This window comes from Rhinopithecus bieti, unplaced genomic scaffold (genome assembly GCF_001698545.2).
Source record: "Rhinopithecus bieti isolate Rb0 unplaced genomic scaffold, ASM169854v2 scaffold_315, whole genome shotgun sequence".
Classification (NCBI taxonomy): domain Eukaryota; kingdom Metazoa; phylum Chordata; class Mammalia; order Primates; family Cercopithecidae; genus Rhinopithecus; species Rhinopithecus bieti.
The window spans coordinates 2,229,195-2,254,013 of NW_016803481.1; the positions used below are offsets into that span (position 1 = coordinate 2,229,195).

The following is a 24,819-nucleotide window of genomic DNA, read 5'->3' on the forward strand; positions in this document are numbered from 1 at the left end:
TTTTTTGGGGAGGGAGTCTTGCTCCGTTGCCCAGGCTGGAGTGCAATGGTGTGATCTCAGCTCACTGCAACCTCCGCCTCCTGGGTTCAAGCAATTATTCCACCTCAGCCTCCCGAGTAGCTGGGACTATAGGCATGCGCCACCACATCTGGCTAATTTTTGTATTTTTAGTAGAGACAGGGTTTCACCATGTTGGCCAGGCTGGTCTCGAACTCCTGACCTCAAGTGATCCACCTGCCTCAGCCTCCCAAAGTGCTGGGATTACAGGCACGAGCCACCGAGCTTGACCCATCTATTTTTTACAACCATTTTAAAATGGTTAAATTAGTGAAATTAGTGAAAACATACTTACTGGGGCTTTTGAGGCTGAAGATGCTCTTTTTGAGTTAAGAAATCCTAGTATTTTTCAAACGTTGTTGACCGCTCTTCTTAGTATGAAGTACATTATATTTTGATGTACACGTTCCTATCGCTAAACCAAAAACTTACAGAAATTACTCATACTACTTGCTATTCCCTCTTTTTACTATTTCTGTTTTATTTCATTTTTGAAAGCTAATCTCAATCTGCTAAATAAATTTTTTGGCCCACTAATAAATTTGAACTAAAGTTTAAAAAAAGAGTAGGTTTTCATGATAATAAAGTTATGACATTAACTTTGGGTGTGACTTAATGGTGAAGCAGTCTGCAGCATATTAATACTTGAGTTTTATGTTTCTCTTACCCATAAATCATCACAAGTAACATTGACTATTAAAGCATTTTTCTTATGTAGCTGAGGAGGTGCTGCTGTCTCCCTATGTTATGTTGAACAATAAGGTGGAGTAGCAGGAATCATGATTATCTGTCGTGAATACAAATCCAAATATGTTTTTCTTTGTACCATATCAAGAGGGGGAACCTGAGGCTTAGATTACTGAGAAGCACTAAAGCAGAATTAGTTGCCACATATGCTTGTGCGGGTTTTGCACTGTGCAACCTAGTGGGTGGGGTGTGAAGGGCTGCCTTGATTCTGGTTCACACGGATGGGCTAGCAGTGGTGCCAGCCTAAGGCAGCTGTGCCAGTGACATTCCCACTATGTCTCTTCTGTCCTTCTCTGTTCATTTACTGTTTGCTGGGGGCTTCTCTTTATGGGACCATGTTCTAGTCTGTGTCAGGTATCCAAAGAGGAAGATTTAGTTTGCGCTTTCACAGCATTCAGGTGGACTTACACACAAAAACAAGCATGGCCCAATTTTATTGTGAATGTACTCCAAAAAGTAAGGTCTATTTTTTAAGAACTATAGACAAAATGAAGTAACATGAATAGTAAATGCTGTAGAAGTAGACAGATGAGAGATAGTAAATGTGATTGAAAGCTGAGAAGGCTTTGTGGAGGAGTGGGTTAGGATGGACTAGATTGTGGAATCCTTTGAATGTCTGTTGTAGGAATATATAGATACAAATCTAGATACATAATTTATGTCACAGGTATAAATTTAGATGATATTTTTAGAGCTCTCTGGAGTGGCATTTTGCTGTCATTAAAACCTATGTAGAAAAAAATATAAGAGGCCAGGCGTGGTGGCTCACATGAGCCTGTAATCTCAACACTTTGACAGGCGGAGGCGAGAGGATCACTTAAGCCCAGGAGTTCGAGACCTGCCTGGGCAACATAGGGAGACCCTGTCTCTACAAAAAACAACAATAAAAGAAAATATTAGCTGGGCATAGTGACACACACCTGTTGTCCTAGCTACTCAGGAGGCTAAGGCAGGAAGATTGCTTGAGCCTGGGAGGTAGGCTGCAGTGAGCCGTGATCATGCCACTGCATTCCAGCTTGAGTGACAGAGCGAGAATCTGTTGTCTGAAATAGTGTATGTATGTATGGAACACTTTTTCCCTAGGAACTCTTAGAGTCATTTGGAGGTATCAACTTTTCCTAGGCTGCCTTGTAAGAATGGACATTACTTCTCTAAATCACCCCATTGTCTGGCATTCCTAGCCCATTGCATTTATTTCTAATAGTCTTTATGACTTCAGACCAAGAACTCGTTAGAACCGTCAATTTAAGTGGAATGATTTGCTTTCACTGAAAAGCTTTCAGGTCTGTTCTTTTTATCAGCCAGCAGGTGTCATCAGGGAGCCAAACTTTGCCTGACTGAGGGAAAGAGATTTCTTAAATTTCTCTTTCCTTTTTCTGCTTACCTTTTGGCTATTTGCTCAGTCCTACTGAAAGCATGAGAAAGCCTTTCAGAAAACTTATGGTGTCTACAGTTGTTATGAGTGCCTTCACCCAAGATGTGTCTTTTGCTTTTCCTTTTCTGGACAGTAAATACCCCATTCAAATTATATAGACCGTACTTTCTTGGGTACATTTTAAATCATCACATGTGAATCATTCACAATTTTTTTTTTTTTTTGAGACAGTCTCTCACTCTGTCACCCAGGCTGGAGTGCACTGGCGTGATTTCAGCTCACTGCAACCTCCACCTCCTGGGTTCAAGCAATTCTCCCACCTCAGCCTCCCAAGTGGCTGGGGCTACAGGCACGTGCTACCATGCCTGGCTAATTTGTGTAATTTTAGTGGAGACGGAGTTTCGCCGTGTTGGCCAGGCTGGTCTCAAACTCCTGACCTTAGGTGATCTGCTTACCTCAGCCTCCCAAAGTGCTGGGATTACAGGCGTGAGCCACTGTGCCCAGCCTCGTTTACAATTTTTAAATTGGCATTTAATACTTAAATACTTCTGTATTAAACAGAATTATTACCAATTATTAATATGGCTATATGAAATATTTGTTGATATAACCTTTATGTAGTGATATATATTAGCCTTAAAAAATGTGCATTCACTTTGAGTGAATACTTTAGCTTTTAGAAATACACCTTAAGGAAATAATCAGAAATATGGACAACTTTATTTAAAACATTTATTGAAGCATTTATAATTAGAAACAACCCAAGGGCCAACAATAGAAAAGTTTATTCATATAAGAGAATTAGGTGGTCATTGTTCCCAAAGAACTTTATTTTATTTTATCTAATAAATACATAGTTTAAAAGTTAAGTAGTAATAGAATGCTTAGAATTAAAAAAAAATCCGGCCGGGCACAGTGGCTTACACCTGTAATCCCAGCACTTTGGGAGGCCGAGGCGGGTGGATCACGAGGTCAGGAGATCGAGACCATCCTGGCTGACATGGTGAAACCCCGTCTCTACTAAAAATATTAAAAAATTAGCTGGGCGTGGTGGCAGGTACCTGTAGTCCCAGCTACTCGGGAGGCTAAGGCAGAAGAATGGTGTGAACCTAGGAGGCAGAGCTTGCAGTGAGCGGAGATCGCGCCACTGTACTCCAGCCTGGGTGACTGAACAGAACTCTGTCTCAAAAAAAAAAAAAATACTTCTTAATACCCATGTTCCACCCCACCCTCTACCTCCCCAGATAATTACTTTTCACTCTGTTAGCTATTTCTTCTGGTATTTTATTTCCATATGGATAGAATTTTAGGTGATTTTTATTTTCTTTTTATACTTCTAGTGTTTGTTTTGTTTTAAATTTTCTTTAATTTTATAATCAATTTATTTTTCTTAAGTAAAATATTGCATTAAAGTTTCAGCAAGATCATTTTAATGTTTAAGTATTATTAGGTGAGCTGATTTTCTGAAACATCTAATGTGGCTGCATTGTTTTGTCAGTGTTAGTTTTATAGAAATAATATCTGAGCCTTAGATTAGAAGTATTATATAAATTTATAAAAATTATAGGTCTATATTGTCCAATTTTGAAAATTATTATTATTTTTTCTGTATTTTCAAGCATCAAGGCCTCTGAATTAACTCTTCTTCATTGAGGGAGAGAGAAATTTGTGGAAGAAGCTGACATTTCTCCCATTCTTAACTTATAAATGCTGGCATATCTTCATTTGACAGTTTTTATTTCTTTGTTTTCTCATGTCTCATTGCAGATGAAGATCTGATCAAGCATGGCTGGCCTGAAGATATCTGGTAAGTAACAATTTCAGTTCTGCTCTCTGTAGATCATTGTTTCCTTTCTTAGACTTGGCCAAGCACTCAAACTAGAATCGTGCTTTGTACTGTGGTTTATGGGTCTTCAGGGGTATACAGCTGACTGCCAGTTCCCTTCATTTCTAATTACCTTGCAAGTTGGAAATGATGTTTTTGAGTTTGATCTCAGGCTTGAGAGCAAAGGCCTCTAGGACACAGGCCTTCTTTTTCCTCCTTTTGTCTCCACGCCTCAGTAAGTTACTGAGACCACACCTCACTTAAATATTCAGGCCGCTGTTCTTGAGTGGAAAAATGAAGACTTCACATGAAGCAATGAAGAAAATAGATACAAGCATCCATGCAGATGGAATAGATGGAGGTTCTGACCGGTCCAACTTTAAAGGAAGCACACTTGTTCCCCTTTGTCTTCTAAACTCCCTGATGAGTTTAGCTCTGCCTTGATCCAATCCCAACGCCTTCTCTCTAAAACAATATATGCAAACTGTTTTAAATAATAACATATACTTTCTTAGTCTCCCTTTGAGATAATTTATTTTGCTCACAAAACCCAGTCCAAAAAAAAGAATACCAAACAAAAAGGCTTCATTTAAGCTGAATTCTTTTCTCTGTCTTAGAACACCATTTAGACTTCTACCATTCAAACCTAGGACCTTTAATGAACACATGGGCTTCTGTCCTATAACACTCTCACACCCGGTTTACTTTATTTTTCTTCATCTTCAGCTTCTACCACTGACTCTGACCCGTGTTGTCTCTCTTCTGGAGCACAGTCCTGCCTATGGAGTGGGATATCATCTTCCTGACTCCTCATACCTCCTACCAAATGTTATCCCTGAAGATAAAGGCACCTGGGTCCCGTTTGCTTTATTATGATAGTGAACATCTATCAAGCACTTAACTATATGCCAAATACTACTAAGTGTTTACCTCCAGTAGTACATTTAATTTCACAACAACCCTGTGAAATAGATATTATTATGCCCATTTTTTCAGATGAGGAAATTAAGGTTAAGAGAAACTGACCGGGTCTGCTCTGTCTGCTACTGGCTCCGGCTCTGGTTCTAAGTCACTGCTTCTGTCTCCTCCAGACTGCTACTCTTTTGGCTTCAACTCCTTTCTTCTCCCAGGCTGTTGCTGCAGCTGTCTCTGGACCTCTTTTCTCTAAATGTGGACACAGACCCCTCACATAATTCCCTCTAGTGATGGAAGTGAGGCTGCTGCTTTTTAGTAGAGTTGATTTAATTTTCTTTCTTTCTTTTTTTTTTTTTTTGAGATAGAGTTTTGCCCTTGTTGCCTAGGCTGGAGTGCAATGGCGCGATCTCGGCTCACTGTAACCTCTGCTTCCTGGGTTCAAGAGATTCTCCTGCCTCAGCCTCCCAAGTAGCTAGGACTACAGGCGCCCACCACCACGCCTGGCAAATTTTTGTATTTTTAGTAGAGACTAGGGTATCACTGTGTTGACCAGGCTGGTCTCGAACTCCTAACCTCAGGTGATCCACCTGCCTCAGCCTCCCAAAGTGCTGGGATTACAGGCATGAGCCACCACGCCCAGCTGGAACAAAGGAATTTTAAAGGCTTTTTAAAATCTGGTCCCTATTCCAGCACAATAGCCTGTCTTCTAAATCCAAATATGACCTCAAGTTAAACCCTGCTTGGTGTTCTCTTGCCTCAAGTGGGCAGTGTGCAATGCTGAAAACATCCAGACTGGGGCTGCCCGCCTTCCTAGGGCCTGAAACAGTAAGCTGTATAAGGACAATGATCACCTATTTCATTAACTACTATGTTACCAGTACCTAGCATAGGTCCTGGCACATAGTAGGTATTCAGTAAATATTTGTTGATTTCCTAGTTGACTCTCTGCCAGTGTGGAAACAGTCCCCATGGACATTTCCCTACAATGGCCACATCACAGTTATCTTCATTTTGAGCTCCTGCTACCTGCAGTTGGATGATTTTCAGTTGTTTTTAAAGGCCAGCTATCTCTAGACTCTCATGGGTCTCATGCACCTGTTAGGCAGTTAGCTGATGGAAATTTTTGACCTATCAGGTTTGAGGCATAAATAGCTGCATAGAGAAGGTTACATAATCAGATGCAGCCTGAAAATCAGTGTACCACAGTCTTCTATCTGACTTTCATTTGTTTAATTAAATAAATGGAAGAGAAATTTCCAGTTTACAATCCACCTCCAATAAATTATGACCTCAGTTTTTCATTTCATTAAGGTTAGTACTTCCCAAATTGGTCTACAGATACCGAGAAGCCCATTTTGACCCCCTTTAATATTCTTGAGATGAATGACTCTTGTTGGATGTGATTGGCTTTTACCTTCAGAAGCTACACTTGAGGTGTGATGTGAGTAGGTGTAGACCTCAAAACCCATTCTAGCTGTCAATTTTGGACATATTCTAGGGAGTGCTAAGAATGATCCTGAGTTGATCACCATTCCAGAGTGGGATGTTTGCCTGCTTCACTTTGTGGAGCTTTTGAATCATTCGTTACCTCTGTGAATGTCAGCATCTGAATTTATCCCGGAAAACCTCCTGAGGCTCTTTTAAGCAAAGGGTTTTCCTAGGAATCAGTGAGAATGGAACTAAATTCACCTTTTTTTTTTTTTTTTTTTGAGACAGAGTCTTGCGCTGTCACCAAGGCTGGAGTGCAGTGGTGCAGTCTTGGCTCACTGTAACCTCCACCTCCTGGGTTCAAGCTATTCTCCTGCCTCAGCCTCCCAAGTAGCTGGGATTACAGGCATGCACCACCACACCAGGCTTATATTTATTTATTTATTTATTTTTGAGACGGAGTCTCGCTCTGTGGCCCAGGCTAGAGTGCAGTGGTGCCATCTCAGCTCACTGCAACCTCCACCTCCCGAATTCAAGTGATTCTCCTGCTTCAGCCTCCCAAGTAGCTGGGACTATAGGCACCCACTACCATGCCTGGCTAATTTTTTTGTATTTTTAGTAGAGATGGGATTTCACCATGTTGGCTAAGCTGGTCTCCAACCCCTGAACTGAAGTGATCTGCCCACCTTGGCCTCCCAAAGTGCTGGCATTACAGGCGTGAGCCACCGTGGTCAGCCCTAAATTCATCTTTAAATGTAGGAAAATGGAAATAGTGTGCATTTACTGTGTCCAGACTTCCTAATGATTAGTATTTCCACAGACTCCGCTTTAAGTAGTTGGACAGCCCAGCTCCAGGGCCCTGAATCTGTATCCTCAGACAGTTTAATGCTCATTTAGGGAAGTTTCTGGTCTCTGCATTCAGAAAAGGGTAACAGGGAGAGGAAGATAACAAGGATAAGAGGGAACTATGGTTATAATTTAAACTTTGAGTAAACGTTTAGAAAGATTTGAGAAGTCGTTTGTTTCTTTTTTAAGGAAACTTGCTCAAGATTGTTTATAGAGCTGGATTTTTTTTTTTTTCTCTTATACTTTCATCCATTCTCCCCTGCCCTTTGTAGAGGTGTATCTATCATATACAAACCTGAAACTGGTGTATATTGGTAAAGTTGCTGTATTTTGGCAGTGATATTCCTGTGTGTGTTTTGGTTCTTTCTCTCCTTATGTATGATATCATTAAATATATATTGAATTATTTGGGTGTTTCTTTTGACAAAAGTCTACATCAGAGACCTGTAAGAAAAATCAGAATGCAATCTACTGTAGGCCCATGGGGAAGGAGACGTTGTAAATAGAGAAGTGGCTTAAGGCAAATAAAAGTTGGAATGGGAGAAGTTACTTCTCAGTTATCTTGGTTACTAGTGTGATATTTTCCTATGATTTTGAAAGATGGTAATGAGATATGTAATTTTTAGATTTGCGAAAAACAGGTTTTTCTGGCTGGAAGATGTCCAACTGAAGGTAATAATTAGTTTGACTCTCTCACATGGGAATGCAAATGAATAAGTGAACCACTTGGAGAAATATAAGTCAAATAAGATAAGATGTTATGTCCATTTCTGGCTATTACTAATGATTAAGAGTAAAACCTAGAGTCATCATAGACTCTGTGCCAATAGTGCCTAATATTTTTCTGTATTCATAGTGAATAGCAAGATGACTAACCTCTTTAAAGAGGGCACTTTTATATAGAATCTTACAGTCTACATCTTGTACTGGGTGTGAAGGTGACCATTTTCACCTCTGAAACATTTATTAGTGCTTAAGAAAATGGCTAGAGAAATTTAATGGGATGTAATGGTGCCTCTTTAGGATTTTCTGAACATTCTTCAGTCTGGAAAGGTAAGGACCAAGGAAGCAGTATGACTAATATATTAGTCCGTCTTACACTGCTATAGAGAAGTACCTGAGACTGGGTAATTTGTAAAGAAAAGAGGTTTAATTGGCCATGGTTTGACAGGCTATACAGGAAGCATGGCAGTATCTGTTTCTGGGAGGCCTCGGGGAACTTTTAATCATGGCGGAAGGCAAAGGGGAAGTGAGTTGTCTTACATGGCAGGAGCAGGGTGCCGGGGCCACACACTTTTTAACAGATCTCGTGAGAACTCTGTCACAAGAATAGCAGCAAGGGGATGGTGCTAAACCATTCATGAAGAATCCACCCCCATGATCCAGTCACCTCCCACCGGGCCCCACTTCCAACATTGGGGATTACAGTTTGACATGAGATTTGGTGGGGATGCAAATCCAAACCATATCAACTAAAGTTAACAGAATCACAAACCTTGTTTGTTGTGTGATGCTGGGATTCTGAGGGGGGCATTTCCGGGTATTGGAAAGAGAAAGTCAAGTTCATTTGGTGAACTGAAAACAAAAATCTCATATCTTGAATGTTCCATAGATTTTAAAAGGTTTAATTAAATTGATAGATGATAGAGTCATAATGAAAGGTGAATTTAAGGGACAGGGGACATTCTGAATGTTTTTAGGACAATGTCAATAAAGGACAGTGCTCACCCAAGAGACATAAGTTGGTATCACTGTCAGAACATACGGCTGGATGAACTACTGGGCTTGTGAATTATTGGGTTACATTATTGAATTGTAACCCATTTAATGATGTGTTCTGCTTAGCATCTTTAGGCCCCACTTCACTCTTCCAGCTCTCTATTCAACATTCTTTTGGATTGTTTTGCTATCACTTGAAATTTGGGATGTCACAAACAAAACTGTCATCTGTTTCCCCCAAACTGTGGTTCTGCTAATCTCCTAGGCTGGCAGCATTGGAGACTCACTGACTTCTTTCATTCCCCACTCTTTTCACCTGAAATTCCTTTCCTTGGTTTTGCTCTAAGTCCTATGCTTCAGTCAGGGGTCAAGCAAATCTCACTGCCTCCTTTTTAATCATGAAGTCTTTGGTCACTGAGAGTTCTTTTTATATCTTGAAAAATCACCCTTCCCAGCAAGTTAATATTTAGTATCTCTGCTCATCTTGGCACTTACTCACAGCTCCGTAACTCAGTGTTTCTCGTACCTCTTCATGGTGATGGGGAGCCCTTTGGAGGTGGTGACTCTGCTGTATACTCCTCATGATGCTTCACATGTGGCAGGCATGGAGTGAACACTTTTTAGAACAGAATGCTTTAAATGGCATGTGGCCTGAGGAGATAATTGTCTTGTACCTCTTGCTAAAAGTGGTTTTCATTCTTTGTAGGTTTCATGTGGACAAACTCTCTTCGGCTCATGTATACCTTCGATTACATAAGGTAACTGAATTTAAACATGGATTCTTGACTTTTCTCCTGATGATGCGTCATATCTTGTTCTTTATCTTTTGCAATTAAATTGCTTAAAGTAATAAGTCGGTATGCAAATCTAGAAGTTAACAAATGAAGACGTGTCTTCCTTTTGACCCAGAAAATCACTCTAACATTCTAGATGATTTTTGAGATGTAGAAGGAGGTAGTGTACGTATTTCCCAGCTAGACGCACTGCTTATTCTGCCACTTCTGGTGTGCTGTCATCTCTGCTTTCCTTTTCTTTCGATTCAGTTGACACTCCCAGACTTTCTGTCTCCTCCAGTGGATATCGTGTGTGGCTCATGTGATTCTCCTGCCTCAGTGAAGGGCCTGTGTTCCCAGCTGTCCTGGGCTTCTTTAGGAAGTTTAAAAGAACATGCTAGTAATAAAGGAAAAAATATTTAATGGCCCCTAGTAATGCAATACCACTACTTTTCCAATCTGTCTCTATTTGTATATTTTATATAGTTGAATCATAGAGTATATATGCTTGTGAGTGTACTGCTTTCTTTTTGATAAACTTTTAACTTTGGAAGAATATTAGATTTACAGAAAAGTGGCAGGAGTCATACAGAGTTCTCATCTACCCTTCACCTAGTTGCCTCCATCATTAACATCTTACATTACTATGGCAGATTTGTCAAGATGGAGAAACTAACCTTGGCATGTTGCTGTCACCTAAACTCTGGACTTTATTTGGATTTCACCAATTTTCTATTAATGCCCTCTTTTTGTTCTAGTAGCCAGTCTAGAGTACCATATTACATTTAGTTGTGTCTGCCTAGTCTCCTCTAGTCTTTGACAATTTCTCCATTCTTTCTCTGTTTTTCATGACCTTGACAGTTTGAGAAGTACTGATCAGGTATTTTGTAGACTGTAGCTCAGTTTGCATGTATCTGATATTTTTTCTCGTGACTAGATGGGTTATGGGTTTGGGGGGAGAATATCACAGAGTAAAGTGCCTGTCTCATCACAGCGTATCGGGTGCGTGCATTACCATGACTTATCATTGATGACGTGAGCCTTGATGGCCTGGCCAGAGTAGCGTTTGGAGGCTTCTCTACTACAAGGTCGCTTTTCTCCCCCTTTCTGTACTCTTATTTGAAAGCAAGTCACTAAGTCCAGCCCATACTCAAGGAGGTGGAGGATGGAATTAACCACTACTTCCTGGATATGGGAGTGTCTATATACATTATTTGGAATTCTGGAAGGGACATTTTTCTCTTTTCCCCTATTTATTTATTCAGTCATTTATTTGCATCAGCCTTGACTCCTGTGTTTATTTTATCCTTTGAGATATGTTCTAGAACCGGGTTATTTTACTCTGATACCATTGCAGCTTCAGCTGGAGCTCTTTCAGTGGGCTCCCGTGTGCTCCCATGTCGTCTGACTTGCTCCCATCCTTTTGTTCTTTAAGTACATCCTTGCTTTCTGGCACTACAGAGAGCTCCAGGGTCGTCTTGTGTTTTCCCTGTCCCAGCTCCAGAATCAGACATTTCTCCAAGGATCCTTGGTTCTTTTCAGTGGTAATGGTGTTTTGAAATCAAGATCTAGACAGATCCTTTTGTAGTTTATGAGTGTGGTGATTGGCTGTTCATGTGCATGTATGAGATGTGCCACCCTTGAACCTTGTCATGTCTGATGTGAAAAAATTTAAAAAGATCTAGGCTCTGGGTGTGCCTGTTACCACTGGAGTGTCATTGCTTTTCGGCCCTCTGAGCTGACAGAGAAGGAGATACATGTATGTGTACTAACCCATGCATATGCACATATCTGTAATTGTTTCTGTATCTCTCCATCTGTATTTATACTAAGCTAAACATGAGCTCATGGGGATGGCTTTGATTGTCATCCTTTGCTTTTTGCCTTAAAGCATTTCCAGTCAAAACATTGTTTTCCATGCTAGCACTTGGGGAGGCTGAGCCAGGAGGATCACTGGAGCCCAGGAGGTCAAGACCAGCCTGGGCATCATAGGGAGACCCTGTCTCTACAAAAAATAAAGAAAATTTAGCTGGTTGTGGGATACCCATCTGTGGTCCCAGTTACTCGGGAGGCTAAGGTAGGAGGCTCACTTGAGGCTGGGAGACTGAGGCTTCAGTGAGCCATGATCACACTACTGCACTCCAGCCTGGGCAACAGAGCAAGACCCTGTCTCAAGAACAACAACAAAAACACATCATTTTCCAAAGTTAGCTGTAAGCTACTTTTTTTCCCCACCCCTTTCAGTGATGTGATGTCCTGTGTTTGTAATACAGTTAAATTCTTTTGTCCACATTCCAGCTTGGCATCCCCTGGTTGATTAGATTACTTTTTAACGTGACATTTTGTGGACTTTTTTATGTTGCTATATAATTTTCATATTTGTTATTTTGACTGGCTGCATTGAGTTAATAATATGCTGCAATTAATATGAAATTCCCTTGTCAAAATATAGGTTGTTTACAATTTTCCAGCATTATGAATCACCAAGAAATAACTTTTCATGATCTACCTTCTGGTTCTATGTTTTGTTTTTTTGTTTTTCATTATTCTTTTAGAATAATTCTTAGGAATGGATTTCCTGGGTCAAAAGATGTACATAGTTTGGTAACTGCTTTGTTGCCAGATTGCCTTCTGAAAGTACTGTGCTTGTTTAAAATGTTCTCTACTATTTATAGGTTTTCCAAAATCTTTTTGGGTTTTATAACTTAAAAAATAAAAGAAAACTTTTAGCCATTTTGATGAATATAAGATGCTACTTCATTATGGCAATAATATTCACTTTTTCGTTTACTAGCAAGGTTAAACATTTTGCCCCATCTCATACTATTTATGTTTTCAAGGATTATATGGTGAAGGAAAAGAGGATTATGAACTCTATGCTGGAGCAAAATTCTGAGTTCTTTTAGGCAACTTCTTGCCATTTTGGAACTATTAGATTTAGAGAAAATAAATTATGGCATTACCAAGTTTCATTTTTGGTCAGATTAATGTCTTCTTTGGGGAATCTGCTGTGTCAAAAGATGGAAAATACTGGTGGTAGTCCTAAGTTCACGTTATCACCAATTATTACTTGTTTGAATTGAAGTTCAATTTCACTTTCTTTTGGAAGCACATAATGAGCCCAGTTTAATTTTTTTTGGTAGATATGGGGTCTCACTGTGTTGCCCATGCTGGTCTCGAACACCTGGGCTCAAGCTATCCGTCTGCTTTGGCTTCCCAAAGTGCTGGGATTACAGGCATGAGCCCCTAAACCCAGCCTAATGTGCCCAGTTTGAAAGTGTGTGCTCCTTGAGGAACTTTTACCTGATTAATTTCCTGCAGTAAATGACATAGCCGTTGTACTTAGTAGGTACCAAGGAAGTGTTCGAAATGCAGTAAGACTAAGGGGTTCATTCAGACTCTGGGGCCAGACTGCTGGCTTTGAATTCTGGTTCTGCTGCTTACTCACCACGTGACTCTGAGCAAGTTACTTAACTGGCCTGTTTGTGCATCTGTAAAAGGGGCATCACCTCACTTATTCATCTTTGATTTTGATACAAATTTCTGTAGAGAAAAAGGATCAGTGTCATTTCTGTTATTTCTTCCTTATAATGAATGGTTGAGATCTACACAACAAGAACTTTTTTCCTGATTAAAGCTGAGGATAGATGACCTACCAGATGTCTGAGAACTAAAACTACACATTTTCTTTTGAGAGGAAGGTCATAGGGACCTCGGCCAGGAAGACATCCAGTTGTCAAAAATAGGCACCATTTTCCCACAAGGTTTCTAGAAGTCAGAATGAGAAGAAAGAGAATAAAAATTACTCAGACGTAATTATAATTAATATTCTGGCAGTTTTTTTCATTTCCTGTTTTGTTTTGTTTTACTTATTGTCAGTATTTTCATATTACAGCGTACTCTTATTTTAAACAAACATTCCCATAATGCACACAGTAAATTTACTTTTCAGTGTTCTGTAACAGTTGAAGAACCTCTGCTTTTAATAAAATCATACCTGGTAGATAAGGCAACAAATGCCCTTTGAGTGCTCCAGTGTCAATGGATAATGAGGTAGTGGACCAATTGGTTTATTTTTGTGTTTCAGGGAGAGAATATAGAGGACATCCCAAAGGAAGTGCTGATGGACTGTGCCCACCTTGTGAAGGCCAATAGCATTCAAGGTCAGTTTTCCTAGTGGTGTTTTTAGAAGTAGCATTAACTTTCTCTCTGTCTGAAATGGATTACATTTTAGTGAGCATGCTGTTGACTTTGGCCTCCATCAAAGGAATAACATGTGCTGTGCCTTTGCCATGTTTTGTTCTTTAAGATGGATGGCAATTTTGCTACCTGTCAAATAACTAAAAACTGATCTCCACACCCCTGTCATTTTGGTGGTCCTATCTGAGTCTCAGCTCTTTTTACTGTTTTCTTACCTTGAACAGAAGGTTGTCTAGATCTGTCTGTACTTAGTGTTATTATAAAAAGACTTTGGCAAATTTGGTGATGTTGATAGCTAAGCAAGAACAATGTGTTTTATGGCTTTATTTTTAATGTTGTTTGATATCTTTATTTCTATTATTTGTCATTAGATTCTAGAATTAAAGTCCCCAAATCATGCTTTTCTACTTTTTCTTTCTCTCCTCCTCTTACATACTTTTTCTCTCTTAAATTGTGAAGTTGTCAAGTCAGTTGATCTTGTTACTTCCCCTCCCCACCAAAGAGAACCTTACTTAGCTGGTCTGGGGTGATTGCCAAATATCACTGCTTTTAAAAGTTCTCTGTGTGATTCTCCTGTGCAGTGTGGGTTGAGAACAATTAGCCTAAGTGTTTTAGGTAGGGCCTGGCATACTGTGCTTGGTGGTTACCTAGTATTTATTTCTGCCATGCAAGATTTCATCTAATCATCATGAAGGGTCAAGAAGGATGATTATTAGGTTAGAGGTGGGGTTTAAGAAGGGAAACCAGGAGGTGGTGCTCTGCTAAGGATGAGCCAGTAGATCCGATTTTAGGGTGTAGAACATAGGTCTAGATCAGGTAGAGGTTGTTGTGGCCTGAGATGGAGTGGAAGGATGCTCCTGACGGTTGGAAAGCAGTCATGGTTTGGGTAGAAGATAAACATGGGGCAAACCCACAGCTGATAACAGGTACCAGGGGTTGGCAATTACAGGACAAGAGCAGCGCAGCATTCCCCCTTCCCCGTCACTCAGACTGTGCTTCCCACACCTTCACTTAGGTGGCCTGAATGATGAGTCAGCACCTAGCCAAAGAAGGTAGAACTCTTGCTTTACAGAGCCACTGATTTTCAACTCTATAAGTCAACAAATTGTAATACATTTTGGGACATTCCATTTTATGAGTAGAACAGAATTAAGATTTTCAGCGAAGATCTTCAGTTACTGAAATAATAAGAATTGAAACAGTCATTATATTCTTTTCTTCTGTGTTCCAACCTCCTTCACATGTCCTTATGCCTTCCCATGCCCCTGGCTAGCAGACATGCCTTTGTTAAAAGAGCTTTGGAGGCCTTATTCTTGGCCCAGCTACTTTCTTCTTAATCTCTTCTTAGTTTACTAGTTCTAGAGAAAACAAAGAGGTGCAAAGAGTCATGACCCTGAATTACTCTTTCTCTCCTCTTCAGCCTTCTGCAACAATCGCTCAGCTAGCAAATAAGGAGCTAAGCCCAAGGGTCTTGCTCTTGTGAGTCAGTAGAAGATACTGTGCCAAGGAGTGGAGAAAACGGTCTTTGCTGTGAGATTTCTAGAGGACACTCCGCTTGTGGCACTTTGTAGGGACAAAGTTTTCCCCCGGTTGACCACCTACAGTGATCAGAACCAAGGACATTGGGGGTAAACTTGTTCATCACTGTAGAATCAGCCTGTTCTGGGTCATAGGTCTAGAATCTTAGGTCAGCCTGTTGTTTGTTCACCCAATGAATCTTTCCAGATTTAACTTTTAAAAGTTTAGAAACTTTCTTGACTCCCCTCGGCCTAAACTGTTCAGTCCGGACTTCTGAAGTCGGTATTTAAGCATCTCTGATTTGACTGCGGACTTCTTTTCCTTCACGTATTTCACCCTACAGCCAAAGCCAATATTTGCTGTTTTCTGACCTTGCACCCGGCTTGTATTGTTCCCTCTGCCTTCAGGTTTGTCCTTGTCAGTCATCAGAGTCCAGATTCAAGCTAAGGTTCAAGGTCCACATAGTAGGTATAGTGGTGGTAGTAACTGCTAACATTGATGGAATGTTAATTACATGGCCTGGCCGTGTGCTAAGTACTTCACAAATTATCCACCCTGTTGAGTTAGATGTTATTTTCATTTTATAGAGGAGGACACTGATCTTAAAGAGAATTAAGGAACTTCTTCAAGGTCTTAGAGGTCTAAAGTGCAGTAGAGACTGGATTTGATGTCACCCCATTTGGCTCAAGTCTTCTGCCGTAACCCCTGAGCTCTGTGAGCCTCCTCTATGAAGGCTTTTCCTTCTTCAGCTGTGAGTGGCCCCACTTTCTCTGTGCTGTCTCAGCACTTTCCTCTACCTTTCCAACAGCATTTGATCAGTTCTCCTTTTAATCCAAGTTATTTATGTGCGCTCGCCCTGCTCCGTTAGAGTCGTGGAGAGCAGGAGTCATTGTCTAATCATGTTTGTATCCCCCACAGTGCCTTGCACATGGAGATTTTCTAAAGAAACTTTATTTTGAAAAAACTTTCAGACATACAGAAAAGTTGCAAGTACAGCTGCCATATACCATTCACTTAGATTCATCAATTTTTAAATTTTTCCATATTTATTTGCTTTATATATAGCACACTCATTAACCTTTTTAGCTGAACCATCTGAAGGGAAATTGTAGATATCATCACCCTTGAACATGTTTCTCTGGAGAACACGGACATTGTCTTAAATAACTGCATTACAGTGGTAAAATTCAGAAAGTTTAACATGGATAGAATACTGTGTTCTGATATACAGTCCATATTTAAGTTTTACCACTTGTCCCACTACTGTTTCTTTATAGCTTTTTTTTTTGGATCCAGGGCCATGTGCTGTATTTACTTGTGCTCTATTTAGTCTCCTTTAATGCAGACATGCTGCTTTGTTTTTCGAAGAGTGCAGACCAGTTGTAGTAATGGGATTACTAACCCACAGTTGGGGTTTGTCTGGCGCTTCCTCTGGATTATAATCCCATCATGCACTTTGGGGCAGGAATATTACATAAGTGAAGTTTTGCACATTATAGTCAGACAGCACATGATGTCATTTTGTGCCATTTTTAGTGGTGTTAACATTGAACACTTAGGTAAAGTCATCTTCCAGCTTTTTACAGTGTACATGGGGATTTAATAAGCATTGAAATCTCTTGCCATCTAATTTGAAAGGACCAGAGAGAGCATCGACCAGTGATTAAACTGCGATTTTCAGAGCTGCCAGGGAGGATATTGGGGGTAGAGGGCATGAGTGGTGGAGGAGGTGGTGCAAGGGGTAGGAGGAGGAGTGAACAGGGCACCTGGCACTCCTTCCATCCAGAGCGCCTCTGCTTTGATGACTTCTATATTTTCTTTAGTAAAAGGGTTCCACTGCTGAAAGAAAATACAAGCAAAAAATCTATTCAACTAGTCCAATTTCCTCACATTTCATATGAGATTCAGAGGGCCGGGGGACTTCTCCAGAGAGGCCCGGCTAGCTCGTGGTAGTCCCGGCTGGAGTCCAGGACTTGTGAGTCCCAGGCCATGGCTTTCCATTGTTGCTTAACCTTCAGAGTCAAGGAGTCCTTTGAGAATCTGAGGAAATGTATTCAGTCCTTTTCTCTCGAAAAAAACCAAAATGATACATTTTGCATCCAATGTTAGAGAGTCCTCAGAAGTCCCTGAAGCTAATCCATGGACCCCTACTTGCCATAGTAATACCTCCGTCTGAATTTTGTCAGCTTTACCATTTGCCTTTTGTGGGTGGTTTTGAAAAAGTATTGGTGGTTTAAAACAATGGGTGGCCTGTTCATTCTAAGCCGTTTCCCTTGTCGGCTTATGGCAGTTTGCCAGTGGGTAAGGGAACACATTGCTCAGTCTCATCCTGCCTGCATGTTGAAGACAGTCTCTCTTGGCAGGCTGCAAGATGAACAACGTTAATGTGGTATATACGCCGTGGTCTAACCTGAAGAAAACAGCTGACATGGATGTGGGGCAGATAGGCTTTCACAGGCAGAAGGATGTAAGTGTTTTGTGCCACTGAAGGAGGCGGAGCCCTGATACTGAATGGAGTATCCTATCTTTTCTGTCTGACACCATTGTTGTTGAGGGCTGAGCATGATGTGTGTTTTCTAAAGGGAATTAAACTGGGTTGCTAAACCCCTGGAAAGCCTCACCCCTCTTCTGGGAGAAAAAAAACAAAAAGATGCAATATCTTTTCTCCTGTCTCCCTTAAAGGTAAAAATTGTGACAGTGGAGAAGAAAGTAAATGAGATCCTGAACCGACTAGAAAAGACCAAAGTGGAGCGGTTCCCAGACCTAGCGGCAGAGAAAGAATGCAGAGATCGTGAAGAGAGGAATGAGAAAAAAGCCCAAATTCAGGAAATGAAAAGGAGAGAAAAAGAAGAAATGAAGAAGAAGAGGGAAATGGATGAACTTAGGTATGTCGGAGCTGTGGCTTTGAGACTGGCCTCAAAGATTATTCCCTGATGATTTTAATCATGTATTAGCCGTTAAAAACGATATATTGGTAGAAGGAGGGACATGTAACAAGCTCAGAACCTTGAATCAGTTTTTTTAAAAAGGCATTTATATTAATGTGTTGGTTAAAAGAATTGCTTGTTTATGGCGGCAGGATATGAAAGTGGATGAAATAAAATAACTAATTTCATGCATAGAGAAACCTTCATAGGTTATACCTAGTTTGGTTTGGTTTGTAAAGTTCTTCTGGAAAGGAAAAGGTGCTGTGGGAGGTGTTTACTATTGACTAGCTGTGCTATTTAAATAAAGTTGTGTTGGCTCTAAAAACCAATGCTAGTAACTCTCAAAGCTGTTTTAAAACTCTTTTCTATGTTTTGAAAGTTTAAAGTAATGTAGTAAGGCCTGTTTCAAAGCACTACATTTTTAAACAGCTAAATATTTCAAATACAATTTGGCTCCTGAAATTCTAATGAAGACATGAATTCTAATGAAGCCATGACAATAATGATCGTTAGTCTTCTATTGCCATTGAAACAAATTGCCACAAATGTAATAGCTTAAAACAATAGATTTATTGTCTGAAGGTTGGAAGACCAGTAGTATTCTCACTGGGCTAAAATCAAAGTGTTGGAAGCACTAGGGGAGAACCCTTCCTTTCAACTTTGAGAGGCACCCACGTTTCTTGGCTTGTGGCTCCTTCTCCAAAGCTTTCCATAGTCACAGTCCCCTGTCTGACCACTGCCTTCTCTACTTTTAAGGAACAGTGTGATTAGATTGGGTTAATCCAGATAATTCAGGATGATCTCTCCATTTTAAGATCCTTAACTAATGACATCAGCAAAGTCTACTTTGCCATAGAAGATAACATATTTATAGGTTCTAGAGACTAGAATGTGGATGTTCTGCCATACAGTGCTGTACCCGAAGAGCCCCTAGTTGTTCTAATTAAAGGAAATTAGTCCTGCAAATTCTCATCACGGAACTCCTAGATTTTTCCATGATTTTTTATTTGCAATACATACACCAAAAAGAAAAAAGGGTTACTGATAACATATATTGCCTTTGGAAATGGTGTGGAATCAGAAACATGTTGCGTAGGCACGCCCTAACCCAGTTTCCTTGGAATGCCCTGGATTCTTAGAAAGATTGTTGAGTCAGAACGTAGGTATAATGAACACATACTGTTATTTATTATTCACGTGCACGTGTTTCTGGTTGGGGTTCTGCTAAAACAGGCTTAGTAGCTTCATTTAAAATACAGTGTTCATATGGAGAGCTTCAGAAACGTTACCCTGAATTACAATCTGCTAATATGAGGCCAACTAACATACATGTTTAAATATTTGATATGGCCTAGAATTGTGAATCTGCTTTGTGTTTGAAGTGAAAGAAACGGTATTAACGCCATCAGTGAGGTAAAATGTGTGGAATTCTGAGTGATGCAGGATTTAGAGTAGTTAATTCTTTTTTGTTTTGAGTTTGGAGTGGGGGGGAATTGAAAACATGCCTTTTAGTGCCCTTTGTATGAATCGAACATAATTTTGTTTAGAAACATGATGGAACATCATATTAGGAACATAAGATCACCTAATTTACTTACAACATCGAATAAGGAAGAATAGCTAACCCTTCTGAACATTTTCCCTCTGCCAAACACTGCACTGCAAAGTGGTTTACTGCATTCTCTCATTTAATGCTAACAATAGCCATGGCAGATTTTTATCTGCATCTTACAGAAGAGGAAACTGAGCCTGAGAAGCAATCAAGAAACTTGCTACAAGCTCATGTGGCTACTTAGTCTCAGTCTGATTCTCAAACCTACACATATTACTTACTATACTCTTCTGCCCTCTGTTCAGTTTATTCAATTTTAAAGTAATTTTTATTCAATTTAAGTCAATCAAGTAATTTATAGATGTCATAATTCAAATTAAACTGCATGCTACTAAAATTTAGGACATTTATGTGATTTTATAAGTTTCAAAAATTACAAGCATTTAAACAAAATTTGTCCACCAAAACACAGTTTCGGATCTTCTGGGCTTTTTTCCATAGTGTCATCAACGTATAAAATACTCCTTTTAACTGAAAGGAAAACTCAATCTTACTGAATATAAGATTTTGCTTCAAAATTTAATCAGTCCCACTCTCTAAGTTGTCACTAGTCATTTGTATTTTTTTATTTTTATTTTTTTGAGACGGAAGTCTTGCTCTGTCACCCGGGCTGGAGTGCAGTGGCCAGATCTCAGCTCACTGCAAGCTCCGCCTCCCGGGTTTACGCCATTCTCCTGCCTCAGCCGCGGGAGTAGCTGGGACTACAGGCGCCCGCCACCTTGCCCAGCTAGTTTTTTGTATTTTTAGTAGAGACGGGTTTCACCGTGTTAGCCAGGATGGTCTCGATCTCCTGACCTCGTGATCTGCCCGTCTCGGCCTCCCAAAGTGCTGGGATTACAGGCTTGAGCCACCGCGCCCGGCCTCATTTGTATTTTTTAATAATCTCCATGGATCTCAGAAAACCAAAAACAATCGCTATGTTTATTTTCATTAACCATATGCCACGCAGACAACTTTCTGTCACATGCTGCAGAAGATAGAAGAACGTGGCACAGGGCTGCAGTGCCGGGAATGGGACGCAGTGACATTGCAAGGGTTTGCTTGGCACATCCGTAACTACTGTTTGCTGTGTTCTGCAGCTTCTGTGAAATTCCAGCAATAGGCTCTAAGCTTCTGACTTATTTTGTAATCTGTTTTTACATTTTGCAGTGCTAGCATCGTTTTAATTTCTGTCTTTGAATCTGCCACCCAAGATATAGAAATCTATGTCTCTTACTGTCTTTTAATTTTGCATTCTTTTATTTGGCTTTTTGTGTTACTGAACCAAACATTTATTACATCAAAATTAAGTCAACCCATGTAGATGTCGAAACCAGAAGAAATAAGCAATAGTCAGGGAAACATCATAAATAGAGGATGGGTGAGTAACAGATGAGAGGTTGAGGCAGTCAAAACAAAGAGTAAGGACTATGGCTACCTGAGAGAGGGATATTTAAAAGTTGAAATGGGTCCAGGCAAAGTGTTTTATGCCTATAATCGCAGCACTTTGGGAGGCTGAGGCAGAAGGATTGCTTGAGTCCGGGAGTTTGAGATCAGCCTGGGCAACAAAATTAGACTCTGTCTCTACAAAAAATAAAATAGTTAGCCAGGCGTGGTGGTACAAGCCTATAGTCGCAGCTACTCTGGAGGCTGAGGAGGGAGGATTGCTGGAGACTTGTTGGCTGAAGCTGCAGTGAGCTCACTGCACTCCATCCTGGGTGACAGAGCTAGATTCTGTCTCAAAAAATAAAAACAAAAAGTTGTGATAGAGACTGGGAGATCAGAATTGGAACCCACAGCTCAGGTAATTGGATTGAGAGAAGTACAAGACCCAGGTGAAATGGTAAGTCAGAAAATGTATCATCAGTTTGAACACTGGCAGGATGGAGGATAATGTGGAAGGATTTTAGCCCGTAACTGACAAAGCAGGAATCCAAACTCAAGTCTAATCCTGAAGCCGATAGTCTGTATCGTGCTTCCTTTGAGGCAAGGAATGAACAAACCGGCAAGGCCAGAGTCAAGGTCACATGTAGGCAAGTGAAAGAATGAAAAATTAGGTACATTGTAGAGTGACTTAAAAGGTTTTCTTTGGTCCAGAATTTCATGTTGTAAGTGATAAAGAGCCTTTATAGGTTTTGTGGAATATTGGGAAAAGGTAGACTTACAGGATGAGTGAAGTAACATGTAGGAGAGGAAATGGTGAAACCATTAACTAATTAAATGGATGACAGTCTCATGAAGAACCGACTTCCTTGTACCTCTTTTTGTTTATCTTATACACATTGCCACTGCCTTCTACTGTAAATAACACTGTGTGCTGTGCCTCCTGGTGTTACCTTTGAGCTCCTTCAGGGAAGCATTCGTGCATCCTTGCGTCCCCTTACAGGTGACAGAGTGCTTTGTCTATGCAGTGAGTGACTAGTCATACATCATGAATATACGAAGATTAGCTTCCCTGGTATGGTGATTCCTTTTATGTTTCAATTTTAAAGTAATTTTTATTCAATATAAACCAAGTAACTTATATATGTCATAATTCACATTAAACTGCATGCTACTAAAATTTAGGGCATTCGTATGATTTTATGAGTTTCAGAAATTGTATTTAAACAAAACTTAAAAAGCAAAACACAGTTTATATATCTTCTGGGCTTTCTTCCATAGCATCCTCAACATATAAAATATTCGTATTTAACTGAGGGGAAATAATTCTCAGTCTCATTGAATACAATTTTTGCTTCACAAGTTTAATTAGTCCCACTTTCTAAGCTGTTGCTAATCACTTGTATTTTTTAATAATCTCCATGGATTCAGAAAACTAGAAACAATTGGTATGTCTCCTTCTGTTAAACACATGCCAAACGTATCCCAGGCTAAAGTGCCAGGGTGCCATCATAGCTCACTACAGCCTCCAATTCCTGGGCTCAAGTGATCCTCCCACCTCAGCTTCCTTAGTAGCTGGGACTACAGGCTCACACCACCATGCCCAGCTAATATCCTTATTTTTTGTAGAGATGGGGTCTTGCCATGTTGCCCAGGCTGATCTCAAACTCCTGAGCTCAAGTGATCCTCCTGCCTCAGCCTTCTTGGTAGCTGGGACTACAGGCTCACACTACCATGCCCAGCTAATATCCTTATTTTTTGTAGAGATGGGGTCTTGCTATGTTGCCCAGGCTGATCTCAAACTCCTGAGCTCAAGTGATCCTCCTGCCTCAGCCTCCCAAAGTGCTGGGATTAAAGGCATGAGCCACCACACTTGTCCCCTGATATGGTGGTCATGAAGTTAAGATAAAAACTCTGATAGCTAAATAGTTGGAAGGAGTGCTCTAAAGCGGAGGGAACTATGTATGCAAAGACCTTGTATGGGAGCAGCAAGGTAAAATGCAAGACTAAAGTCCCAAATGTCTAAAGCAGCAGGGGTGAGAGGGTACTTGGATCAAGGAGCCAGTCTACGCAGGCCCTTGCTGGCCGTGTTTGTCTTCATCCTAAGAGCACTGTGAAGCCATCAAAAGGTTTTAAGCAAGGATTAATACAATGAAGCTTGTGTTTTGAGAAGGTCACTTTGCTGACCTGATTGTAAAGGGAACCAGAGTGGGTGTGACTAGGTTAAGAGCATTCCACATCACAGATGATGGTAGCTTAGAATATGGTGGTGACTTGGGGTGGAGAGAAGTGGATCAATGAGAGATAATTTTCTAGGTAAAACATTAGGATTTGATGATAGTTTGGATTGAGGTGAAGGGCAGGGAAAAGGGGGCTGAGAATGGAACTCCTAGGTTTCCAGTTGGAAATGAAATGGATAGTGATGCTATTCTTTGAGCTGGGGAACACTGGAAAAGAACTAAACTGGTTTGGTAGGGGGAAGACCATGAGTTGGATAGGGACATAGGAATCTGAAAATACCCTTGAGATCTCCAAAAAGATGTCAGGGAGGTAGTTGGACTAATGGAAATGGAGCTCAGAGGAAACTAAAGAAAGGTAAATATGTTTTTGGTTTTTTGTTTGTTTGTTTTGTTTTGTTTTTGAGACTGAGTCTCACTCTGTTGCCTAGGCTGGAGTACAGTGGCACCATCTCGGCTCACTGCAGCCTCCACCTCCTGGATTCAAGTGATTCTCCTTCTCCAGTTTCCCGGATAGCTGAGATTACAGGCATGCACCACCACGCCCAGCTAATTTTTATATTTTTAGTAAAGATAGGGTTTCACCATGTTGGCCAGGCTGGCCTTGAACTCCTGACCTCAAGTGATCCTTATGCCTCGGCCTCCCAAAGTGCTGGGATTACAGGTGTGAGCCACCCCTCCCGGCCCAAGAAAAGTGAATTTGTGCCGGCCGGTCGCGGTGGCTCAAGCCTGTAATCCCAGCACTTTGGGAGGCCGAGACGGGCGGATCACGAGGTCAGGAGATCGAGACCATGCTGGCTAACATGGTGAAACCCCGTCTCTACTAAAAAATACAAAAAAAAAACTAGCCGGGCGAGGTGGCGGGCGCCTGTAGCCCCAGCTACACGGGAGGCTGAGGCAGGAGAATGGCGTAAACCCGGGAGGCGGAGCTTACAGTGAGTGAGCTGAGATCCAGCCCCTGCACTCCAGCCTGGGCAACAGAGCGAGACTCCGTCTCAAAAAAAAAAAAGAAAAGAAAAGTGAATTTGTGCCTCATTGTCGCATAGATGGCAATTCTGACCCAGTGATTCTTCAGCCTGGGTGGATCCCCACAACTGGGCATATGGATCCATTTAGATCTTCACAAGTGATTTTCAGATGCAGTCAGGATTGACATTCTCTGCTCTCACCACTTTCGTTTCATCAACATGTCTTTCTCCTCCTGCTCATGCAACCCGTTGATCTTGTCTGTTTTTTTTTTTCTTTTTCTTTCTTTCTTTTTTTTTTTTTTTTTTTTTT

At 40.7% G+C, this 24,819-nt stretch overlaps 1 protein-coding gene across 4 annotated transcripts in view; it reads left to right on the forward strand.

The window, feature by feature from the left end:
• The window catches only part of CCDC25 (coiled-coil domain containing 25), a 28,061-nt gene extending 9,459 nt beyond the window's left edge, over positions 1–18,602 (forward strand). For 2 of the 4 annotated variants that reach the window (XM_017885089.1, XM_017885081.1), the window contains exons 3-7: positions 3,947–3,986; positions 9,619–9,670; positions 13,773–13,848; positions 17,767–17,870; positions 18,086–18,602. In XM_017885089.1, the coding sequence (XP_017740578.1) occupies positions 3,947–3,986; positions 9,619–9,670; positions 13,773–13,848; positions 17,767–17,870; positions 18,086–18,337 (524 nt within the window). In that variant the 3' untranslated portion in view covers positions 18,338–18,602. The remainder of the gene's footprint in view (positions 1–3,946; positions 3,987–9,618; positions 9,671–13,772; positions 13,849–17,766; positions 17,871–18,085) is intronic. The other 2 variants (XM_017885093.1, XM_017885103.1) reach the window with 2 other exon arrangements.
• The last annotated feature ends 6,217 nt before the right edge of the window (positions 18,603–24,819 follow it).